We start from the raw sequence: 25,418 nt of genomic DNA, 5'->3' as shown, positions 1-25,418 counted from the left end.
GAGTAGGCCCCATGCCTAGCAGTAGATGGCCAACACAAATGAATGCAATGGAATTTTTGTAGACTTTTTTTTTTCTCATTGCTTTGTTTGAGGATTTATTGTCTTACTGGAATTTTGTTTGTATATTATGGTTTCCAATTTTGTGTTTTTATGGGCTTTGCTGGTATGTGTGCTTCTTGTGCTCTTTCTTTGTTGTTTTAAGTTTATTTGTTTACCTATTTTTTTCTCAAGTGAGAGAAAGAAGACATGGAACTGGATGTATGGGAGGATCTGGAAGTCATTGAAGGAGGAAAACCTATGATTAGCACATATTATATGAAAATTTTTTCAGTAAAGAAAAGCACGTTGAAAAATAGATAATGTATCTTCATCTTATAGATCATAGCTGGCATATTCTACTCTTAAAAATTAATGTGTGTGTGTGTGGGTGGGTGGGTGGGTGTGGGTGTGCACACGCATGCACACTTGCATGTGTGGACATATCATATGGTCCATGAAGTGTGTATGTAAAGGTTCTTACATTCTACTGTGGATTCCAGAGATCAAAATCAGGTTAATAGGCTTGGTGGCAAGCACCCAATTAAGTGTCTCACAAGCCTCTAATTCTTTTATGCTAATGCAGAGTTGAGTAGATTTCCAAACCATTTTTTAAAACAGTCTTGTGTTTTTCCTTTCTTCTTTAAAATTTATTTATTTATTTATTTATTTATTTATTTATTTATTTAATGTATCTGAGTACACTGTCGCTTTCTTCAGACACACGAGAAAAGGGTATTAGATCCCATTGTATATGGTTGTGAGCCACCATGGTTGCTGGGAATTGAACTTAGAACCTCTGGAAGAACAGTCAGTGCTCTTAACCGCTGAGCCATCTCTAACTCTCCAATCTACTTTTTAAAAGACTGCCAAATGCTTTGTTCTCGTTACTTGTTTCCTGATATATGGCAGATAAAATTTACCTATCAAAAAAATATTTCACTGTTGCTCAAGTTTTTACTTCATGTAATGTCTTCTAATTAACTGTATTTGGTAAGGAGATAAAGTTTACTTGCCAGCATCTAGAGTTGTTAGTATTATGTTACCTTGCTTCTTGGTAGAAGAAATACATAAGAGATGTTTATGTGGAATACACCTGGTAATTTGATTAGTCTGACACTAGAAGATATGTGTCCTGATATATCATTTCTCCAGCTAGTTTGATTTCTACATTAAGGAGTTAGCCACTTTATGAAGGAAGGTTGGTCCAGAAAATCATATCCACTTAAATGACAAAGAGATGAAGAAATATAAAGAGAAAAAGAAAACCTTGTCTTAGAAAAGAGAAGTCTCAGTAAAAGTCTGTATCTTATGTTAATTGGAGACCATTATGTAATTTTGGAGGATATAAATATGATCAATGGCTGACATGTTACAATTTAGTGAAATGAGTCTTGAAAAGGAATACCATAGTCAAGAAAATATCAAACATACTTATTCTAAAGAGAATTATAAAATATATATTAAATAGATGTTGAAGGCCTTAATAATTGCAGTTAAATATGTCTAAATCAGTTAATCCAGGATTTTCATAAATATTTGGAACTCATCTTCTGAGGAACTGATTTAAGGGTAGTGATTCACAAACTGTGGTAATATTAGGATTGCGTGGGAATTCATTACAAATATAACTTCTAAAGATGTATTGTGAACAGGTAGGAAGACTGTTTAACTTGAAGTCATGCAATTTTAAAACTGTCATGTTTGCTTCAAAGGAAATCAATTATCCTGAAAATGATGCACCCATTTTGTCAATATGACTGCACCTGTTGAAGATGATTTTATAACTTGGTTCAGCTTTGGAAAACTTTTAAGTCTTGCTGTGTGACTACTTTGAAGATTACATTTTATGAAATTCAAATACAGATCAAGTTTTCTCAATTCAAATTAAGCATATGGATTAAAATGAATCATATATGTGAAATTTAAACCAGATCTTAAAAATATAATGCAAAAAAATAAAAATCCAATAAGGCGTAAAAAAGTTGTATTTGTGTGTGTGTGTGTGTGTGTGTGTGTGTGTGTATTTATCTATGTATGTGTTTTTGCACATGCATACAGATACTCTGGAGGACAAAACAGGGAGCAGAATTTGGGTCTTCTCAAAAAATAGCAAGCACTTTTAACTACTGAGCCATTAATGCAATTTAAAACAATGTTTAAGATTTTTTTATGAGTGCTTTGCCCTCTAGGAACCACTTGAATGACTGGTGCTTGTAGATGGCCCAGAGAACATTTGATCACCTGCAACTGGAGTTAAAGATAATTGTAAACTACCATGTGGATTTTTAGAATACAACCTTGGTCATCTGCAAGAGCAACAAGTACACTTAACCACTGAGCCATCTCTCTCTCTTTTTTTAATTATGTAATTATATTTTATTTTCTCTTTTTTGTTTCCTTTTTTAATTCGTTATTTTATTTATTTACATTTCAAATGTTATTCCCCTTCCCAATTTCCCCATCGCAAACCTCCATCCCATCCCCCCTCATCCCTGCTTCTGTGAAGCAGCTCCCCTACCCAGGCACCCACCCACCACCCTGGCATTCCCCTACATTGGGGCATTGAGTCTCCATAGGACCAAAGGCCTCTCCCCTCTCCTCCCATTAATGCTAGATTATGCAGTCCTCTGCTACATAAGAAGCTAGAGCCAGGGGTCCCTCCATGCCTATTCTTTGGCTGGTGTTTTAGTCCCTGGGAGCTCGGAGTGTGGGGGGGGGTTGGTTGGTTGGTATTGTTGTTCTTCTAGGGGGTTGCAAACCCCTTCAGCTTCTTCTGAACTGACTTCTAACACCTCCATTGGGGTACCCGTGCTCAATCAAATGGTTAGCTGGGAGCCTCTGCATCTGTATTTGTCAGGCTCTGGCAGAGCCTCTCAGGAGACAGCTATATCAGGCTCCTGTCAGCAAGCACTTTTTGGCATTCACAATAGATAGTGTCTGGGTTTGGTAACTGTATATGGGATGGATCCCCAGGAGGGGAAGTCTCTGGATAACCTTTCCTTCAGTCTTTATTCCATACTTTGTCCCCATATTTCCTTTAGACAGGAGCCATTCTGTTTTAATATTTTTGAGATGGGTGGGTGGCCCAATCCCTCAACCTGGGGTCGTGCCTAACCTCTGGTTATGGTCTTTACAGGTTCTCTCTCCCCTTTGTTGGGTATTTCAGCTAATGTCATCCCCTTTGGGTCCTCGGAGCCTCTTCCTTTCTTGGCATCTGGGACTTTCTAGTGGCTACCCCCAGTCCCCCATTCCCCACTGCTACATACCATTATTCAATTTCCTGCCCCTCTGTACGTTTTCCCCACCTCCTCCCACGCCTGATCTTGCCCCCCTTTTTCCCTCCCTCTCCATCCCAAGTTCCTCTCTCCCTTTACCTCCCATAATTATTTTGTTCCCTGTTCTAAGAAGGACTGAAACATCCACACTTTGTTCTTCCTTCTTCTTGAGCTTCATATGGTCTGTGAGTTGTACTGTGGGTATTCCAAACTTTTGGGCTACTATCCACTTATCAGTGAGTGCATACCATGTGTGTTCTTTTGTGATTGGGTTACCTCACTCAGGATGATATTTTCTAGTTCCATCCATTTCTCTAAGAATTTCATAAATTCAGTGTTTTTAATAGCTGAGTAGTACTCCATTGTGTAAATGTACCACATTTTCTGTATCCATTCCTCTGTTGAAGGACATCCGGGTTCTTTCCAGCTTCTGAATATTATAAATAAGGATACTATGAACATAGTGGAGCATGTGTCCTTGTTATATGTAGGAGCATCTTCTGGGTATATGCCCAGGAGTGGTAGAGCTGGGTCCTCAGATAGTACTATGTCCAATTTTCTGAGGAACCATGAGACTGATTTCCAGGATAGTTATACCAACTTGCAATCCCACGTGCAATGGAAGAGTGTTCCTCTTTCTCCACAACCTGTCTAGCCCACTCTTAGGATTTATTTTGCAAGTATGTGTGTGTGTGTGTCTGCCTGTCTATCTGTGTCTGTGTTTCTGCATCTGTGTCTATTTGTACAATTGTCCAGAGACGAAGGGGGTGTTGAAACCCCTAGCCTAAACTTCCAGATATTTGTGAGCTATTACATGGGTGCTGGGAATGAACTTTTAAGTCCTCTGTAAAAGCAGCAACTTTTATTAACCCCTGAACTATCTTTCCAACTTCTGTAATGTGTTTTTTTCAGTGTTAGAAGTCTGTAAAATGGAAATTTTTATTAACAGATCTTTTTATAATCTTTTTATATTAACAGATTAAATTATGGTGGCATGGTATTTACATACCAGGTAAATAAGAAATTTTCAGAAAAACCAAATTAGAACTTAAATGTTCTTGTATATAAAAGTAAATGCATCCCTTCCCCATAAACGGTAAACATAACTATGGTCTAGTCAGTGTCTGCTTTTTAAATTTTTATTTATTTGTTTGTTTATTTATTTATTTATTTTATTGCAGTTCTAGGGATTGAACCCAGGGCTGTAGACACAGTAGGCAAGTGTACTACCATTGAACTATATTCCCAACCAATTATTTTTTATCTTCCAAGATCTGGCCTCACTGTGTAGCCCAAAGTGGTATTGAGCTTACTGTGACTCACTTATTCCACTGGATTTCATAAGTGCACATTGAATTTTTTTAAGATATAATTCATGGGGATTTTTTTTCTTTTCCTTAAGGAAAATGAACTGAGATTGAATGCCTTGAAATACAGCTACACTAAATTTAATTTGTTTATTTATAACAAAATTATTATTACTGTTTTCTTGGACTAAGATGTAGATAAATTTATTTTTTATATTTCATTGATTTTAGAAAGTTCTTTGGAATAGCTCTTTATTTTGCTAGTTAGAAAAATATGTAATGACACTTTCACTATGTTAAGTCTTTAAGTAAGGGTTCTCTATGTTTATATTATTAGGTCAATTGGATTTGTATTTATTTTTAGGTAGGCATAAACATCGTCTAGAGACTGGCTTTTGGTTTGGTTGCAGAATGTGTTTGGGTATCCATTTACAGTAATGAATATAAGTAGTGATATCATTATTGCTATTTTTAAACATCCATTGGTCATCAGGAATGTGCTAAAGTCTGAATATAACATGGTTAGTTATGTTACTGTTCGTGCCCATGTTGACTAAAGGAATATATTCCCATTATGAGGAAGCTATCAAATGTTTTGGTAAACATTAATTCACTCCTAAGATACTAGAAGATGTTTAGAAGGTTGCCTGTGATTTCTGAAGAGCATCTAGCAGTTTTCTTCCTGTATATCAACTTCCCATATTAGTTTCTTATTATTTTTTATGCATATTATTATATCTCTTTTTAGTTTTCCTCACCGGAGAAAAAGCCAACTCTGTACTAAAACGCTACCCAAGAGCAAATGGGCTTTTTGAAGAAATAAGACAGGGCAACATTGAGCGTGAGTGCAGAGAAGAAGTCTGTACATATGAAGAAGTCAGAGAGGCTTTTGAAGATCATGAAAAAACTGTAAGTATACTGGCAACGTAAAACATGTTCACAGGATTACTTACCATTTGATATATTCTGAAACCTATATTCCTAAAGAACATGAATTGCTTCTAGCTAAAAGTTAATTTGCTGAAGAAGTCTCCATGTAACAGTGAATAAATAATGTAGACTTACTTCCCTTTGTCTGTTTTTGAGGGCCATGTTTCCACAGTGCTCTGCCTAGCTAGCAGTTATGGTGGCAAGACAACCATCCAGTTCACACAAGGCTTTGATCTATAAAGTAGGTGGTGTCTTTACCTCTCAGTGCTTAATCAGAGAGAGGGGATGGAGCAAGGTATGGGGAACAGTTAGTGTTTTGGTGTTTTATTTCTCCTAGCTGGGAGTATATAGCTCAGTAGTAGGTTGCCTCCCTTGTATGCTTGAGACACCAGGTTTCAACTATAGAACCAAAAAATCATTTGTTTTAGCTCTCTAATTTTGGTCTCTTCTTCCACATTTCACAAGACTGAATTAACTTCACTTTACTCAGACTGAAGGCTATTCAAAGATAACAGGGTTGTGAAAGCAGAAGCAAGGATGTAAATAATCTCTACTGTTGTAAATTAAAACACCAGAGATAGCTGTTATGAAAAGTTCCATGCCTGTGCACCAAGAAAATAATACTGTTTGCTAAATAAGTAGTATATCATGTATTATAGGGGCATTCATTATGCCACAGGAACAGTGAGAACATACACATTTTAAAGAAGGAGGGTTTGATCTTTTGTATGGTAAAGAAAACTCTCAAGATGAGAGAAAGGACCTCAAAGAAATTGCTACCTTCTCATGTTCAAAGAAAAGTAAAATCTGTTTATAATTAACAAGCTGTGATTTTCATAAGCTTTACTGGTTTTACAAGTAGTAGTTTATTGTCATATATGTACTGAATTATGGGTATAGTTTTCGTTGTATGGCCATGTAGTTCAAATACCACTTAACAAACAGCCCCTCTTCACAGTCCCTTAGTTACCCTTCATTAGATACATGGTTTCCATATGTACTTTATCTATTTCTAGATTTTTCTGTTCTAGTTTATCCTTCTGCTTTCAGAAGATTTGTTTTATGTTCTAATATAAGTTAGAAGTAGTTCTACATTGTTATGGTATCCTACAGTAGTTTGTGAAATTTCTTACCTACCAAAGAGACAATGGGCTGCCTTTGTCATGTGAATTTTAGTATTAAATTGTCTAGCATAAAAAAGTATTTTATCAGTATTTTTTATTGGGATTTTTTTTTCAGTTTGCACTTCTTCCCAAATAATCTGCTCTTGCCATGGTAAGTAGTAACTTCACCCACATACTTGTTGCCTCTTTACATCAAAACCATTTATTATGGTTTGATTACTAAGTGACCCTACAGGCTCATGTACTGAAAGTTTAGTTTCCACCTACTAGGAATTTTAGAAGGTAGGGCCTCATGAGACAAAGCAGGTCACTGCGGGTATATCTTTGAAAGGTATCTTCCTTCTGCTTCTTCCTGTCTGTCTGTGAGGTGAGGAGACTGCCACATTTTGCTGTACCATGCTTGCCTCAGACTCAAAGCAGTATATCCTACCAGCCATACTTTGAGACCTCTTAAGCAATAAGCAAAATTTAATCCCCTTCCTTTAAGGTATTTTCCCGAGCAACAGAATGTATAAGGTATATATTACTACTACCATATTTGAAAATTTTATACAATGTTGTCATATTCTCTCTCTTCCCAAATTTTTCCAAGATCCACCTCCACTTCTCTGAGCACTCAAGTTTTTTCCTATTTATTTATGGATTGATTTGGTTATTTTGTAGGAAGAGGGAGGGGCACATGCCAGTAGGTCAGAGGACAATTGCACATATTAGCTTTCTCTTTCCATCATGTGAGTTCTAAGGCTTGAATGCAGGCTTGGTGGCTGTTACTTTTACCAACTTAGTCATCTAGCTGATATCTGCATAATTTTTAAAATGACAGGCTGGAATGACATTTTAACTTTTCTTCACTATGCATTGTGATTCATACATATAGAAGCAATACTCAGGAGGTGAGTAAGATTGTGAATTAATCCTAGACTATGTAGTGAGTTCTAGGCTAGTCTGGCACTACTAGTAAGAACAATTCTCCAAAGCAAAACAAAGCAACACCCATCTCTTCTCCGTGAAGGCTTCATACCTCCTCCTGTAAAAGCCAAAGAATTCAGAATCGCCTATAAGATACAGTTGTTTTCACCCTACACTAGTACTTCCCTAGAGAAGAAATTTCGCATCCGCCATGAATTCATCCCCTTAGTGATTATATAGTAGCTTCCTTCTGCTTCCTTACAGTTAATACAAAGCAAGTGCCCTGTCTTGGATTTTTGACACTTGTTCTTTTCCCTTGCAAATGGATATGTCTGAGGTCATTGTGAAGCTTCACTTTCTCAGTAAGGAAGTGTTCTATCTCCTGTGATTTCTCCCCCAGCACTTATCATCATCCTACATTGATTTTTTTATTATTATTCATTAGTTGTTCACTTTCTTCCAATGACAGAATTATTTCTCATTTGTTTGGTTCATAGCTACGAAGTTCTGACACATACTAGGGACAAAATAAATACTTAATAGAGGAAAGAAGTAATTGTGAAATTATAAAACATATTTAAAACATCAGATGTAGTAACTTAAATTTTGTTCATGAATTAGATGATAGATATGGACTTTAAAATATATTTTTTGTTAATATTGGCTTGCTGCTTTCTCTATGGTTTCAAAGCCTGTCATATAAAATTATTTATACAATTAAAATGGTAGCATTTAGAATAGGATGTTATTGGAAGGCATTTAGGTCCAAGTAGTAATGTCTAGCCTGCTTCAAGGCAACTCTTTGAGAATCATGTTTGTTACATCCTAAGAAGGTACTAGAGGAACAGGAAAAAAAATCATTAGCTTTTGAGATTTGCTTTCTCCTACACTTCTTATTTTTGCATACTAAAATTTCTTACTTAATACAGATTTTGTGACATATTCATCATCCTCAAGTGTAGATTATGTGAATTTAGTAGATAGCATATGAAATATTGATATGTAACTCTACCTAATTGAGTCCACACGTTTACTTATAGATTGGGAGAAAAGACATACTTAGTGGTAATGTAAAGTGGTTCAGATTTATGCAGATGTTACCTGCTAAATAACTACTATGTAACAGACATAGGATATATAAAAAGTTGAGTTCTGGTAGAAGTGACTGACTAGACATGAAAATTCATGTAAGCACTTCGTACATCTTGTTTTGGGGGAGGGAAATTGTGGGCCTAACCTAGAGACTTTCAATGCTATGTCAACATTTTACCACTGACCTACATTCCAACCTGAAATTCACAGCATTATTTTTCTGCATAGTGCTAAAAGGTAAGTTTGGTGGTTTCACACTATGCAAGTGCTCTACTAAGCCGTATTTTATCTTAATTATGTAGATTTTTGTCCTTTATATTTCAATAAAATAGAAGTAGAAAAAAATTTCTGAATGTCATTCTGAAACATCAGAAAATGACCTAGATCTGATTTGGTGTCTCAACTCTGCCACCTACTGACTGAAGTATTTTCAATTAAACATTTCACCTTAATGTTAATTACACATAACATTTTTAGGTGTGTGAGATTATGTGCTCTGTGGTGCCTATAACAGACAAATCTTGAAATAAATATATTTCATTCAAGTTTCAACTGCTGAATTATAGCTCTTTTATTTAGGTCTCATATTTCTGCCTGATAACTTTTCCCCCTTTTTTTTCTGAAAATGTGTGTGTGTGTGTGTGTGTGTGTGTGTGTGTGTGTGTGTGTGTGTGTGTATGTGTCTGTCTGTCTGTCTGCCTGCCTGTCTGTGTCTGTGTTTGTGTGTGTATAGATATAGGAAGATAAATTTGGAGGAGTGAATTCTCATCTTTATTCACTTTTTTTTTTCTGTTACTATACTGCCACCCCCCTCTTCCATCTTCCATATTACAGAAGGAATGCTAGGATTACAGATGTGTGTCATCACATATGGCTTTTTAAAAATTGTTTATTAAACTTATAAAATGTATTTTAAAATATACAACTTAGTATTGACATTTTTTAACTCATCAAAAAATTTATAATAGTTAAATGCCACTTAAATATACACAATATCTTCTGAAGCTAAAAGTAATTGCACTCAATCAGTTTTTATAATCTGTTTAGAACATTAAACATGATAGAAGTAGAAAAAAATCTCTTATGAAGTCCTCAATGAAGGAAAATTGTGACAAGTTCCCGATTAGACAGAAATGGTTCCATCTCCAAGGGAGAATACGCAGTGTTAATTGTGGCTTCATAGAATGAATTGAGGTAGTGTTCCTTTTCTGTTTCTATTTTGTGGAATAGTTTAAAGAGTGTTGATATTAGGTCTTCTTTGAAGGTCTGATAGAATTCTGCACTAAACCCATCTGGTACTGGGCTGTTTTTGGTTGGGAGACTTTTAATGACTGCTTCTAATTTTTTAGGGGTTATGGGACTGTTTAGATGGTTTATCTGATCCTGATTTAACTTTGGTACTTGATATCTGTCTAGAAAATTACCCATTTCACCAGATTTTCCAGTTTTGTTGAATATAGGCTTTTGTAGTAGGATCTGACGGTTTTTTGAATTTCCTTCTTTTCTGATGTTATGTCTCCCTTTTCATTTATGATTTTGTTAATTTGGATACTCTCTCTGTGCCCTCTGATTAGTCTGGCTAAGGGTTTATCTATCTTCTTGATTTTCTCCAAGAACCAGCTCCTGGTTTCATTGATTCTTTGTATAGTTCTTTTTGTTTCTACTTGGTTGATTTCAGCCCAGGGTTTGATTATTTCCTGCTGTCTACTCCTCTTGGGTGTATTTGCTTCTTTTTGTTCTAGAGCTTTCAGGTGTTCTGTTAAGCTGCTAGTGTATGCTCTCTCCAGTTTCTTTTTGGAGGCACTCAGAGCTATGAGTTTTCCTCTTAGCACTGCTTTAATTGTGTCCCATAAGTTTGGGTATGTTGTGCCTTCATTTTCATTAAATTCTAAAATGTCTTTAATTTCTTTATTTCTTCCTTAATCAAGTTATCATTGAGTTGGGAGTTGTTCAGCTTTCAAGTGTATGTGAGCTCTCTGTTGTGTTGGTTTTGAAGACCAGTCTTAGTCTGTGGTGATCTGATAGGACATATGGGATTATTTCAACTTGCTTATATCTGTTGAGGCCTGTTTATATGGTCAGTTTTGGAGAAGGTACCATGAGGTTCTGTGAAGAAGGTATATTCTTTTGTTTTAGGACGAAATGTCCTATAGATATCTGTTAAATCCACTTGGTCCATAACTTCTGTTAGTTTCATTGTGTCTTTGTTTGGTTTCTGTTTGCATGATCTGTCCATTGATGAGAATGGGGTGTTGAGATCTCCTATTATTATTGTGTGAGGTGCAATGTGTGCATTGAGCTTTAGTAGAGTTTCTTTTATGAATGTGGGTGCCCTTGCATTTGGAGCATAGGGGTTCAGAATTGAGAATTCATCTTGGTAGATTTTTTCCTTTGCTGAGTATAAAGTGTCCTTCCTTATCCATTTTGATAATTTTTGGTTGAAAGTTGATTTTATTTGTTATTAGAATGATTACTCCAGCTTGTTTCTTGGGACCATTTGCTTGGAAAATTGTTTTCCAGCTCTTTACTCTGAGGTAGTGTCTTTCTTTGAAACTGAGGTGTGTATCCTATGTGCAGCAAAATGTTGGGTCCTGTTTATGTTTTCAATCCATTAGTCTATATCTTTTTTATTGGGGATTTGAGTCCACTAATGTTAAGAGATATTAAAGAATAGTAATTTTTGCTTCCTGTTTTTTTTTGTTATTTTTATGTTTGTATGGCTATCTTCTTTTTGGTTTGTTGAAAGATTACTTTCTTGCTTTTTCTATGGTATAGTTTTCCTCTTTATGTTGGTGTTTTCCATCTATTATCCTTTGTAGAGCTGGATTTGTGGGAAGATATTGTATAAATTTGTTTTTGTCATGGAATATCTTGTTTTCTCCATCTATGGTAATTCAGAGTTTTGCTGGGTATAGTAGCCTGGGCTGACATTTGTGTTCTTGTAGGGTCTGTCTGACATCTGCCTAGGATCTTCTAGCTTTCATAATCTCTGATGAGAAGTCTGGTGTAATTCTGATAGGCCTGCCTTTATATGTTACTTGCCTTTTTTCCCTTACTGCTTTTAAAATTCTTTCTTTGTTTAGTGCATTTGGTGTTTTGATTATTATGTGACAGGAGGAATTTCTTTTCTGGTCCAGTCTATTTGGAGTTCTGTAGGCTTGTATGTTCATGGGCATCTCTTTCTTTAGGTTAGGGAAGTTTTCTTCTATAATTTTGTTGAAGATATTTATTGGCCCATTACCTTGGGAGTCTTCACTCTCTTCTATACCTATTATCCTTAGGTTTGGTCTTCTCAGTGTGTCCTGGATTTTCTGGATGTGTTGGGTTAGGAGCGTTTTGCATTTTGCATTTTCTTTGACTGGTGTGTCAACGCTTTCTATGGCGTCTTCTGCCCCTGAGATTCTCTCTTCTATCACTTGTATTCTGTTGGTGATGTTTGCGTCTATGACTCCTGGTCTCTTTTCTAGGTTTTCTAACTCGAGGGTTGTCTCCCTTTGAGATTTCTTTATTGTTTCTATTTCCATTTTTAGATTATGTATGGTTTTGTTCATTTCCTTCACCTATTTGATTGTGTTTTCCCGTAGTTCTTTAAGGGATTTTTGTGTTTCCTCTTTAAGGGCTGGAACGTGTTTACCTGTGTTCTCCTGTATTTCTTTAAGGGAGCTATTTATGTCCTTCTCAAAGTCCTCTATCAGCATCATGACTTTACATAAAAGTCTTGCTTTTTCTGGTGTGTTGGGATATCCAAGGCTCACTGTGGTGGGAGAACTGGGTTCTGATGATGCAAAGTAGCCTTGCTTTCTATTGCTTATGTTCTTGTGCTTGCCTCTCGCTATCTGGTTATCTCTTGTGTTAAGTGGTCTTGCTGTCTCTGACTGGGGTTTGTCCTTCCTGCAAACCTGTGTGTCAGTACTCTTTCTTGGGAGACCAAGGCTTGCCTGCCTCCACCTGGCCCAGATTCTTGACCTCTCTTTTAGAGGTATTCCATAGTGGTGAACTCCAGTTCCATACCATCTGACAACCACTCTCTCATTGGCACCATACATGTACATAGTACACATTCATATATATTATATAAATACTCATATACCTTGTATAAATCTATATGCCAGGGCCAGGAAGTGGGAGAGGGTGGGTTGGTGAGCAGGGGAAGAGGGGAGGGAACTGATTATTTTTGTTTTATTTTATTTCATTTTATTCTTTTTTTTTCGGAGGGGAAACTGGGAAAGGAGATAGTATATGGCATGTAAATAAATAAAATTTCTAATAAAAAACGTTTTGAAGTTGGTCTTTGGGACTGGAGCAATAATCGTTAATAGTGCTTGCTGCTTTTGGCAATGACCTAGGTTGATTCCCAGCACCCAATAGAGTGGAAATCCAATGGCCTCTGTGGGCATTGTATCCATGTTATGCCCAGACATACATATACACAAGATATGCATATCTATGAAATTAATAAAAAAGCAAGTGGGGAGGTATCCAGATGATTTAGTAAAATATCATTGTATTTTATTTATAAATAACTTTTAAAAATTACACTTTTGTGTCCAATTGGCTCACTTATGCTAGGGTATATGCGTGCTATGGCCCGCTGATCTAATGGAAGTCAGAAAACAGTTTCTTCCTTTCATCTGTGTCCTAGTGATTGAACTCACACTGTCTGTCACCCTCATCACCTGAATCATTTCTCTGACTCCAGTAACTTTTATAATACTGTATCCGTATTGCTACAGAAAGTAGAACTCACACCCTAACCTCTGACCCTTCCGCCTCAACATGGACAATTGACCCCTTTTGCAGCCTTTAGACCTCTGACCCTTACACTTTATCAATCCCCGCCCCTCACCTCTCTACTATTACTTCCTTCCCGTGTTACCTCCCACTCTCTCGCTGCTGCTGCTGCTGCTGCCGCTGCTGCCATTACTTCTTTCCCAAGCTACCTCAGACAAGCCAAGAGCCTTCATTCTCAGGTTAGCCCAGCACCCAAAATGGGGTTTCCACGCAGTTGAGGTCAGCGCCAAAGCCGCTGCTGCCCTCTCAGTACTTCCAGTGTGAGTTTCGCCTACCCGCTACTGCTCTTGCCAGCCACCCTGAATGTTGCTTTATTCTCACCTTTAATGAATGAGGTCAGATTCCCTTAGTATCTAAAAGTTCCAAATATTCTTGGTTTCATCCTCTTATGGCCTTGAATCTTTAAAGGATTGGTAGGAGGGGAGGCATTCTGTGGGCCCTATGATTCCAGGTTAACCTTCTAATAAACCTTGTGAGCATGAAATAAGGTGGGATAGTAGGGTAGGATGTGATTGGGTAGATGCACTAGGGCCTTATTGTCTGGGCCTAGTACATGTATAACTGAGCGATTGTTATGGGCTTAAAATAGAGGAAATGAAATAGAGCAAAGATTTTTAAAAAAGAACCTTAGGCTTCAAATGTTCACCTGCTATGTGAATCCCTTGGTTCAATCTCTGGTACCCTCCAAAACTAGAAGAATTTTTTAACTTTCCCTAAATACTTTTAGTTTAATAAAATTAATGTTTCTCAATTCTAGGTAGCAAGAAAGAAGACATGAAATTGTATGTGGCCAAAACACGAATATGACCAGGTCACACTGAGCCAGGGTAATAATGGGTTTGAGAATTAGCTTGATTTCTCCAAAAATACAGGGTGAATTTATTATCACCATCAATAGGGCATACACATTGCCTTTATAATGCTTCTATTTCTGTTTCTTATAAAATACAATATTTATACCACTAAAATGATCACATTGATACCTGCCCCCAGAAATATAAAAGTCTTACCTCCGCAGAAGGGCTGAAAAATCATGAGGTCAAGCGTAAAGGTTGCATTTAAGCCATTAAACATAAAAGCATAAATTCCAAGTAAATGTTAAATCAGTAAACTAGCTACTTTAAATAATGTAGAGGGTGGGGAGAATTTAAATAGAGATCAGTTACAGTTACATAATTATAGTTACATAATTATAAGAAGGGATTTATTTAAATATAGGGAAAAAAAGCTGGATTTTGCTACAATGGCCGTGTACAGGCTGATCAGTCTTGGTAACTCAATCCAAGAAGCCAGAAACCTATAAAGGAGGGTCAGCTAAGCTTCTATAACTACCCTGAACTTATAAGTAGGAATATAGGGGTAAAGAACCTGGTGTCTGATGCATATGGGCCATCATTGCAGTGAGACAATTAGCATTTTAAGTAAAGTTTGTACAGACGTGTTAGCTTCCTCTTTTGTCTATTTAATTAAAATTTATTGTATATGTATGGGAATTTGCATGTCTGATCTTGCTAATAGATAGTACTTTTCATATTCAAATGACCTTATTCTCACTTTGTGTGCTTACTTTCTTGCCAGTCACCTTTGGAGTCATTCTCACAGATATATCCAGAAGTGTACTTTACCAAGTTTGTAGTCTTTTCTTTATCCAGTCATGTTAATAGCCATCAGTCATTGGATCCAGTCCAGGAGAAAAAGTAGTGTTCCTTGAACTACTATGCTAACTGAGAACATTTTTAGAAAAATAGGCATATTCTGTATGGGACAAGTAAACATGGTTTGTCTATGAATTGGTGGTAGTGAGTGGGAGATGGTACAAGTATAGACTTTGCAGTTTAACTATTGATGGTGATGCTATCATTAACCTGAAGATGCTTGCAATGGGCACACCTGGGCTAAAGGAGTGAAGAAAATATGTTATATAAAATTTGTATTCCTATTACACATAAAAGTAGGAATATCATGGTAGAGTTGGAGACAATGAGCATGCACTCTCTTCCTATAGGAGCCCAGGTGGACTGTCAGGTTTTTAAATAGACATTTGAGAAACATCATCATATATAGAATGTGCACCAGAAAGAAAACAGAACATGGCAAGTACAGCCAAGCAACTGCTCATTTAGAGGAGGCACCCCCAAAAAGATAATCTTCTTACCTTAACCATTATCTTATTCTAAATTTGCACTGATACTCTTTCTCAGGGTGTCTACCTGATTTAGATTTTAGTATAATTTTGGGGTATGTAGAGAAGAATTTATATTTAACTTATTTCAAGTGGGAAAAGCAACACTTCTGGATGTGCAACTGCCCTGCCTGTACTTGCCATATTCTGTTTTCTTTCTGGTGAGCTTAACTAGGTACATGACATCAGTACCATCCATAGTGTTTCTCAAATGTCTATTTTAAACCCTATGTTCCACCTCAACTCCTAAGAAGCTAGGAAATGGTCTAATATATTTGAATGATTGGTTTCACAGTTGGTAGAACTGTTTGGAAAGAATTAGAGGTATGGCCTTGTTGGAGGAGGTGTGTCACTGGATGTATGCTTTGAAGTTTCAAGAGCACATACCATTCCCAGTTAGTGCGCACACACACACACACACACACACACACACACACCCCTGCCTCATGCTTGTGGATCAGTAAGTTCTAAGCTCCTGTAGCAGAGCTCTACCTGCTTGCCTGCTGCCATGCTGTTACAGTTATAGACTCATCCTCGGAAAATGTAAGCCCCTAATAAACTTTCTTCTATAAGTTGCTTTGGTTATGGTATCTTAGGCATATATAAAGTAACTTATCATCACCCTCACTCTCTTATGTCCCTGTCATTGTCACTCTCTTATATCCCTCCTATTCTTTCTACCTGTTCCCTCCCTTCAAGTTCTTTTCCAGATTCTTGGCCCCTTTTTACATTAGTATACAAAGTGTTAAATATCATTATGACAGTTTTGAACAAATGATAGTTTTGAACAACATATATTTAATTGATTTGCATCCCCACACTTCCTCTGATACCCCTACTCCCCTTGTAGCCCTCACCTCAGTCTCTTTTCTTCTTATATGTTCTATGCATCCTTTTGCCCACCTCTTTCATCATTACTTACTATTACTCTCTCTTAGTCTTCTTTGTGTCTGTGTTTTGTTTGTTGTTTTATCTACCATTAGACTTATTTATATGTATACATTATAAGGCTACCATCTGTGTATAAGATAAAATATGTAACGTTTTTCTTTTTTTTCTTTTTTTTTTTTTTTGTGTATGACTCATCTTGCCTAATATTGTACTTTCCAGATCCATTTATTTTCCTGAGAATTTCATGATTTCATTTTTTCTTTATAGCTGAATACTATTTGTATGGGATACTCTGAAACTAGAATTATGGGTGTTTGTAAACTGCTGTAATGTTGGGTACTGGGGATTAAACTTGAGTCCATTAAAAGAGCAGTTAGTGTCCTTAACTGCTGAGCCATCCCTCCAGTCATATTAATCAAGTTTCCATAAAGTGTTCTTTCTCCTTTGCCACCCCCTGTCTAACTTGTTCTCCTTACTGCCTTTCATTAGCTGATTGAGAACCTGTGTCTAGGCTTTTCAATTCTGTGACCAAATACTGAACAAAACAATTTCAAAGACAAAGAATTTGTTTTGGCTTTTATTTTAGCTGGCTTCACAACTCAGCCTGGGGTGAGACAGAATGTCACAGTGGAAGGGCATGACAGCTATCTGCTTACATATGGCCTGGAGGGCAGAGAGAGAACCTAGAAACAAGCTAAATTTTTCCAGGACATACCATTAGTAACATATTTCTCCCAACTAGGCTTGACCACCTACTTTTTATCAATTCCCAATAGTATTGTTATATTTTGAATCAGTGACAAAGGATTAGGACAGAGCCCTCAGGATCCAACCACTTTTGAAAAGCTGTCAACCAGGTCTCTACTATATGAACCTGAGCATGTTTCATATTCATATTTATGTTTTGTTCTTTCATATGTAAATGTCAATACACTGCTCTCTCCTACACATGAGAAACAGTCATTTTTGTATATTATAAAACTCATTGTGGATGCTTCTTGTTTCTGTGTTTTAGAGGAACATTTTGCTATTGTGGTCTTTTATCTCTAGATTGCTGGATGAAAGTCTCACTTTAGCTACTTGTCTTCAATAATCTTATGTAATTTCTTTAAGTCTCTGCCTCTGTTTTCCTCTTATGTAAGATAAGGATATCAAAAGAATTAATCCCTTTTCATTGCAAAGATTATATATGTAAATCATCTAGTACATGACACACTGTACTTCATATATTACACATCATTCACCATGACAGCCACTGTCATATTTAGTTCTAGATTTCTTTCTGGTACTTAAGCTTTAGGGAATGGAGTACACATCACATATTTTGCCACTGGAGGTCTCTCTTGTATTATAACTAATAAGATCACTCACTGTACATTTAAAAGGGAAAATTCTTAGCTGTTTTGTCAGATAGATGGCATCCTTGTTCTTCTTGAATAGAAGAACAAAAAGTTGTAGTGTTAAACCTGGTCTCCAGGGTATTGGACTTAAAACAGACAACAGTAGATGGTCAAGGTTGAGAAGTAAATGAGCAAAAGGGGCCACATTAAAGCTACTAATACCAGCCTCATGCATACACTGGACCAGTCATTGAAAATATGCTGTAATTCAATAACAACTGAAGTAGCAAATATCCTAGAAAACTAGAAAATTTCTGCTTTACATTTATATTTTATACATATATATTATATATATACAAGCACCAAATATGCTCACTTTTCATCATTCTGTTTTATAAACATTCTGGCACCTTGTTTGCTTTATCATGAACATGAGCTGGCAAAATAAAGCCTAGAAGGCAAAACTAGCCAATCTGTTCTTGTAAATAAATTTCAAAAGAACAGATGGCCATTTGTTAACATATTGTGCACCACTGTGTTTATACAGCACATTTAAAGTCAATAGGTAAGACAGAGACATTATATCCTACAAAATCTAAAGCATTAACTATATTCATGGGAAACATTTGCTGATATGATACAGGCTTTTTTAAGATTTATTTTTTATGTGTAGTTGAATGAGTATTGGCCTACATGTATATCTGTTTATTGCACGCGTGCCAATGTCCTCAGAGGCCAGAAGAGGATGCCAGGTCCTCTGGAACTGCAATTACAAAGAGATGTTAACTATCATGAGGGTGCTGTGAACCTAACCCCAAGTCCTGTGTAAGATCAGCAAGTGCTGTTAACTGGTCTGGTGAGCCATTTTCTTTTTACCCCTTTATGATACTATTTTATAGTAACATGTAATAGTTACTTGTACTGCCAAATAATTCTCAATTTCTCAACTATTTTTATGACTCTGGTGTGCTCACATTTATTTGCTCAGTTATTTCTGTAACATATGTATTAATCTGGCAGAAAAAAAAGCAATGTACTGAATGTGTTTAGCCTAGAATGATACCACTGAATTTCTTGTCTCCAGCCCTTTAGAAATATGGTAGACACTTGACTACTTACCTATATGAGTTATTTTTCCATGAAAATGACAATAAATACCAGATAGAAATAAATTAAAATAGGAAAATTTATTTTGGCTTATGGTTTCAGATTTCAGTTTATCATGGCATGAACTATCTTGCTAGAAGGGCTCAGTGTGAGCACCATACTGGAGGCTTTTCACAACACAGCACACCAGGAAGCATCCATTGGACTCATAAAAAGGGACCTGGTATAAGTTTCAAAGGCCCATCTGTAATGACTAATGAACCCGAGTTAGGTCCCACTTCCTGAAATGTTCCACAGTGTTTCCAATGCAACACTGGCTGGTATATTAGTTACTCTCTTTTTACTGCAACATAACAAGCTTTGCCTAGTGGCACACACCTTTAATCCCATCATTCAGAAGCTAGACACAGGCATCTGAGGCCAGCCTTGTCTAAAAAGGGAATGCCAGGACAACCAGAACAACATAGTGAAACGCTGTCTCAAAAACAACAATAATTTCAAAATAAATAAATACTTTACAAGAAAAAAGTTAAAGAAGGGTTTATTTTGGTAGAAAAATTAGGTGTCTTAACACATTGCCTCCACAGTCATAAAGCAGAGAGAAGAATGCTTAGCCTGATCCTTTCTTCTTTTCATTCAGTCCTAGATCCCAACCCATGAAATGATATCTTTCACATTCAGGTTGGTTCTTTCCACCCCAGTAAAAAATCCCTGAAAAGGGACCTTACAGGCATACCCAAAGGTTTTGTCCCCTTGGTAATTACAAATTCAGTCAAGTTGACAACTGAAATTGACTGCTACAGGGGCTAGAGAGTTGGCTTAGTGGTTAAGAACTCTTATTTCTCTTGCAGAGGGCTTGGATTTGGTTCTCAGTCCTCACATGGTAGTTCATAACCTTCATAGATCAAGTTCCAGTGGTACTAACATATTCTTTGATCTTTGTGGGCAGCAGGCATATATGTGGTACACTATATGCCTACAGGTAAAGTACACACATATATATGTGTATAAAGTACTGAGTATAAAGTGTGTGTGTATGTATATATATGTGTGTGTGTGTATATATATATATATATATATAAATAAAGAGAAGAGAGAGAGAGAGAATGGTATAGTATAATATAAATAATCATTTTTAGCTAATTACTCCATTTCTACCCATTGTGCCAAACATCACTTTAAATCATGAAATCCCACCCCTGACTCTCAAAGTCTTATGGCCAACTTGTAATACAAAATTCTAATTTCAGAAGTTCCCATAGCATTAACAGTTTAAACATTGCTCAAATATCCCATTTAGCAGTTTAATCAAAGTTCAAAACAATCTCTGTACCTGGGAAAATATTTCCCTAGGTGGCCATTTTGGAGCAGAGAACTCATGTAGTGGCATTCTCAGTTTCTGGCTCACTCTTTCCAAGTAAATTTACATTTTCAGATGGGTGTCTATGTATCCTTAGCTGGCCTAGAACTCAGTATATAGACAAGGCTGGTATGCATTCCAAAGGAGTGCAAATACACCTAGCTCGTTTGCATTTTATAAATTGTCAAATTCCTGTTGTTCCAGGGCTGAGCAATGGAGTTTCTCCTTAGCTGCTTTCTGTACATCCTATTTCTGCAACCCATTTTTTAAGTTCATATAACTTGCTTATATTCTGATTTGTTCCTTTCTTTACCAAAGTTGATATTTCTGTTCTCTGTTTTACTGGAAATCTGAATAAGAATTGTGAACAATAACTATGTCACAGTTTAGATGTTATTTTCTCATGAAATTTCTTCCACTAAATTATTTAATCCATTATTTTTACATTCAGCCTCACACAGACTTTTCAGAAAATTGCTCAAATGGCCTGAGTTTGCCAGAGTGTAGTATAAGTAGCCAGAATCCATCTTCCCAATGGCATCCTTGTTCCCCTCTGGAACCTATGTGCTGAGCCTCCCCTGTCCTTACTTATTATCTTATGTTGGTGTGTAATTTTAATAGTCTTCAGATCCGTGGCCCATTAATCTCTGCTTATAGCATGGTAAAGTTTATCTATCTAGCCCACAACTGTAAATCCTTCCACATTCTTGCCATAAATTTATCCACATAAACTTATCACATAGACAGATTTATGACTGCAATTAGCCTACTTCTTGGTACCAGTTCTCTGTAATTGTTACTGTCTTATTGCTGCTATCAAATATCTAACAAAAAGCAACTTACGGAAGAAATGGTTTATTTTACCTTACAATGTGTATGGGGAAGGCATGATGGTCGCAGTGATTCTATCTGTAGTGACAGGAAAATTAGGAAGCTGGTCTTACTGCATCTATAGCCAGGAAAAATGGAAAGATATTCATGCAATGATGGTACCCAGATGACTTTCTCCCTTTTTAAAAATTCAGTCTAGAACTCTCAGCAGTATAATAGTGCTTTCAAAAATCAGAATAGGCCTTTCATCCATAATTAAACCTCCCTGAAAATACCCTCAGACATACCCAGAAACATGTCTCATAGGTAATTCTATATCTAACCAGCTTATCTAATCTAAAAGTCTAAACTATAAAAGTTAAGCAACAAATATTCAAAGTATTAGCCATTAGGAAATAGTTCAGATTTAAATTGTGACATTATAAGGTAGCCATTTTATTCCTTTCTTGCTAAGTCAACAGTGATTTTGAAGCAGTGGCAATATGTCAAGTTCCAAGAAATAAATCACAATAAGTCTACATTAAGTATGAGAACCATGTCTCTTCAAGATACTTGCTTTATTAATTTGTCCTGCTTCTATGATGACTGTGCATGAAGAAAATGTTCTTAACAGCTGAGCCATCCTCAGCAGTTCAAACTAACTGGAAAATCACCCACTTCTCTGCTTTCCTAAATGAGTTCTGAAATAATCAAGTAAAGTAAATTATGAACAATTATGAGGCTGAAGAGATGGCTCAGTAGTTAACAGCCCTTGCTGCCCTTCCAAAGGACCTGAGTTTGGTTCCTAGCACCAGTGTCCAACAGTTGAACTACCTGCAACTTCATCTCCATGGATTCCAACACAATTTATGGCCTCCACACATGGGAAAACATTCACACATACATTTTTTTTAAAGATTTTATTTTTATTTATTTTATGTGTATGCATACACTGTAGCTGTATAGATGGCCATGTGTGTGGCTGCTGTTGATCTCAGGACCTCTGCCAGCCCCACTCGCTCCGGCCAGCTCACTTGGGCCCCACTGGCTCCAGTCCCGCTTGCTCCAGTGTAATTTACTGCAGCTGTCTTCAGAAGCACCAGATGTCCGATCTCATTACGGGTGGTTGTGAGCCACCATGTGGTTGCTGGGATCCGAACTCAGGACCTTCGGAAGAGAAGTCAGTGCTCTTACCCGCTGAGCCATCTCGCCAGCCCCACACATAAGTTTTTTTTTAACTCTAAAAATACAGTTCTACGTGGAGCAAGTGGAACTGTGTCACCAGACAAAAACTGTGAAGGTTGAATGGATTCAGAAACCCCGGTAAATTCTCATCTGAAAGCAGTAGGCATTTATTTCATCTACTCCGAACCCGATTCCTGTCCCGGAGCATGAGACAATACCTCATTTGAGGATCCTGACCACTAGTCACATAGGACAGAGCAGAGTTCTCCATGCTAATAAGGTATCTAGATGGGCCAGCCCAAGGGTTTAGACAATAAGCTTCCCTTCCTGGACATTCTTTCCAGTAAAAGGTATTTAATCTCTGGTCCACCCAGAGTCAGTCTTATGGTCCATTTTTCATTACAATTAAACAGTTTGGACAAATACTGTTTCTCTCATCAAGAACCACCGTGGGGGTAAGCATTCTTCATGCAAAGTCATGCTACCTAAGTCTCCCACAGAGTGGCCCCTCTGGGTATCTGGGAGTTAGGGAACCGTAGCTTCAGCCCAGGCCTGTGTCATTTCTCACCCAGGCTTGGGCGCCCATCTTAGGCTATGCTCCACACCACTGTACCTCAATGGCAGTGAGGACGTAGCCTAGCACCTCTGTGTTTAGTCTGTCCCAGCTGCATTCACATGCCTCAGCATTGAGGTGGAATGAGGATCCACCGTTGTTATTTGTAGAGCTGTTAAGGTCTTGCTTGAATCATTCAGATCGTATTCATTAGTGACAGTAAGTAAATTCAAATAGAAAATCACACATTTATAGAAAGTCAAGTATTCTTGTAGAGAATCATTAACACTGAATTCTATTCTATAATTTCCCTTCCATAATAAAATGCTTGCCCCATTGTCCTCTTCTCTCTGACTGAGTTTTCTAACATTTCTGATAGATTTAGCATATATTTCCCATTTGGATAATTTTAGCTTGTTCTAAAATTATGAATTTCCCTTGCTTGGGTTGTAGTTCAATGATGTAGTACTTGCCTACTATGTGCAAGGCCCTGAGTTCAGTCTCCAGCAACAGAAAACAAAATGAGACCGGAAGGTATAAATGCCTTCTATTATCTCTTTCTTCCTCTGAACTTCTGGTCTCAAGGACAAAATAATTCCATGTCTCAAAGAAATAATTTGCCAGTACCTTTATATTTAGATCATTTTGTATTAATTGAAAATACTTTATTTATAAAATATACAGTCTTGCTTTTAATTGTACATTAAACATAAAGGAATCATTCAGTGTTTCAGGAGATGGCCAGATTGGTTTAGAATACATGTTATTGCAGATTGCCTTTTAATTTGTTCTGGTCCAGGCCTCCTGGTTGAAATTCCAGCTGAAATTTACAAGTTAAAAGTCTATTACTGTGTATTTACTCTGGGCCTTTATTCCTCACTTGGAATATTGGTTTGATAATATTACCTACACTATTGGTTATATGGAAGAATTTTACAATGTGTATAGTAAAAAGAAAAATAGGTTTAATCAATCTGCTTTTGCCTAAAAGAACCCTTCTTTTTTTCCCTCAAAATTAATTTGATTACTTTCCTCTAACTTTTCTACATCAAACAAGAGTATCAGCTACTAGATGTTTAAGCTCCTATCATATCAAAGAAACAAAACAATGAATTATGCAAGTTGTGTATGTAAAAATGACTCATTTTTTTTCTCTTTTCTTTCTTGCTTACTATCTAGTCATTCTAGTCATGTGCATTTTGTTTTACTTGCATATCTATGCCCCATGATTGGACCTTGTACTCATGGAGGCTGGAAAAAGAAATTGAATTCCCCTGGAACTGGGTTACAGATGGTTATAAACCACCATGTGAATACTGAGAACTGAGCCCAGACCTGTTGCAAGATTAACAAGTGCTCTTAACCACTAAGCTGTCTCTACAATTTCTTTTCATGCACCTTGATAATGCTTAACTATTCCAAATTAATCTGGATGGTTTTAAAAACACACATTTTATTTTTTTTCTAAAGTGACATCTTCTTTCTTTTTTTTTTGATTAGATGTTTTCTTTATTTACCTGTCATACAATATCTCCTTTCCCAGGATCCCCTCCAAACTAAAATAAAATAAAATAACAAAAACAAAAACAAACCCCTGTTCCCTCCCCACTCCCCCTGCTCACTACCCCACCCTCTCCTGCTTCCTGGCCCTGGCATTCCCCTACACTGGGGCATTGAGCCTTCACAGGGCCAATTGATGACCTACTTGGTCATCCTCTGCTATACATATGCAGCTGGAGCCATGAGTCCCTCCATGTGTACTCTTTGGTTGGTGGTTTAGTCCCTGGGAGCTCTGAGGGTACTAGTTAGTTCATATTGTTGTTCATTCTAAGGGGCTACAAACCCTTCAGCTCCTTGGGTCCTTTCTCTAACGCCTTCAATGGGGACCCTGTACTCAGTCCAATGGATAGCTGTGAACCTCTACTTCTGTATTATTCAGACACTGGCAGAGCCTCTCAGGAGACAGCTATATCAGGCTCCTGTCATCCAGCACTTTCTGGCATCCACAATAGTGTCTGGATTTGATGATTGAATATGGGAAGGATTCCCAGGTGGAGCAGTCTCTGGATTGTCCTTCCTTCAGTCTCTGCTCCATAGTTAGTCTCTACAACTCCTAAAATGGGTATTTTGTTTCCCCCTTTAAGAAGGAACAAAGTATCCACACTTTGATCTCTCGCCATCTTATTTCTTGAAAGCATACTTGCATATTTGTGTTCATTGATAAGATAAAATGGAAACAGGATGTCATGATCTAAGGGAACAGAAAGGTGGTAAAATTTCATGTGAAGATAAAGGAAAACTTAGTCTGAATAGACTCAAAATGTTTCTAAAGGATATATACCCCAAATATTAAAAATGCTGATTTATGTCTTTGTGATGAAACTGCAACTAATTTGTTTCTCTCCTAGCTTTCTGCATTAATAACAATATAATTAAATACTGTATTCCAAATGTTATTGTATGTACTGAAAATTAGCAGTTGTAAAATTGGTCATTGTATATAATGTATACAACATTAAAGCA

General features: G+C 36.9%; 1 protein-coding gene across 4 annotated transcripts in view; it reads left to right on the top strand.

The window, feature by feature from the left end:
* Positions 1-14,241, top strand: part of LOC116086580 (transmembrane gamma-carboxyglutamic acid protein 1-like) — a 92,931-nt gene extending 78,690 nt beyond the window's left edge. For 3 of the 4 annotated variants that reach the window (XM_031364801.1, XM_031364790.1, XM_031364806.1), the window contains 2 exons: positions 5,370-5,530; positions 6,791-8,079. In XM_031364801.1, the coding sequence (XP_031220661.1) occupies positions 5,370-5,530; positions 6,791-6,811 (182 nt within the window). In that variant the 3' untranslated portion in view covers positions 6,812-8,079. Of the gene's footprint in view, positions 1-5,369; positions 5,531-6,790; positions 8,080-14,224 lie in introns of those variants that run through there. The other variant, XM_031364796.1, reaches the window with a different exon arrangement.
* The last annotated feature ends 11,177 nt before the right edge of the window (positions 14,242-25,418 follow it).

The sequence above is a fragment of the Mastomys coucha genome, chromosome X (genome assembly GCF_008632895.1).
Source record: "Mastomys coucha isolate ucsf_1 chromosome X, UCSF_Mcou_1, whole genome shotgun sequence".
NCBI lineage: Eukaryota > Metazoa > Chordata > Mammalia > Rodentia > Muridae > Mastomys > Mastomys coucha.
This window is presented reverse-complemented; position numbering and strand designations above follow the sequence as displayed.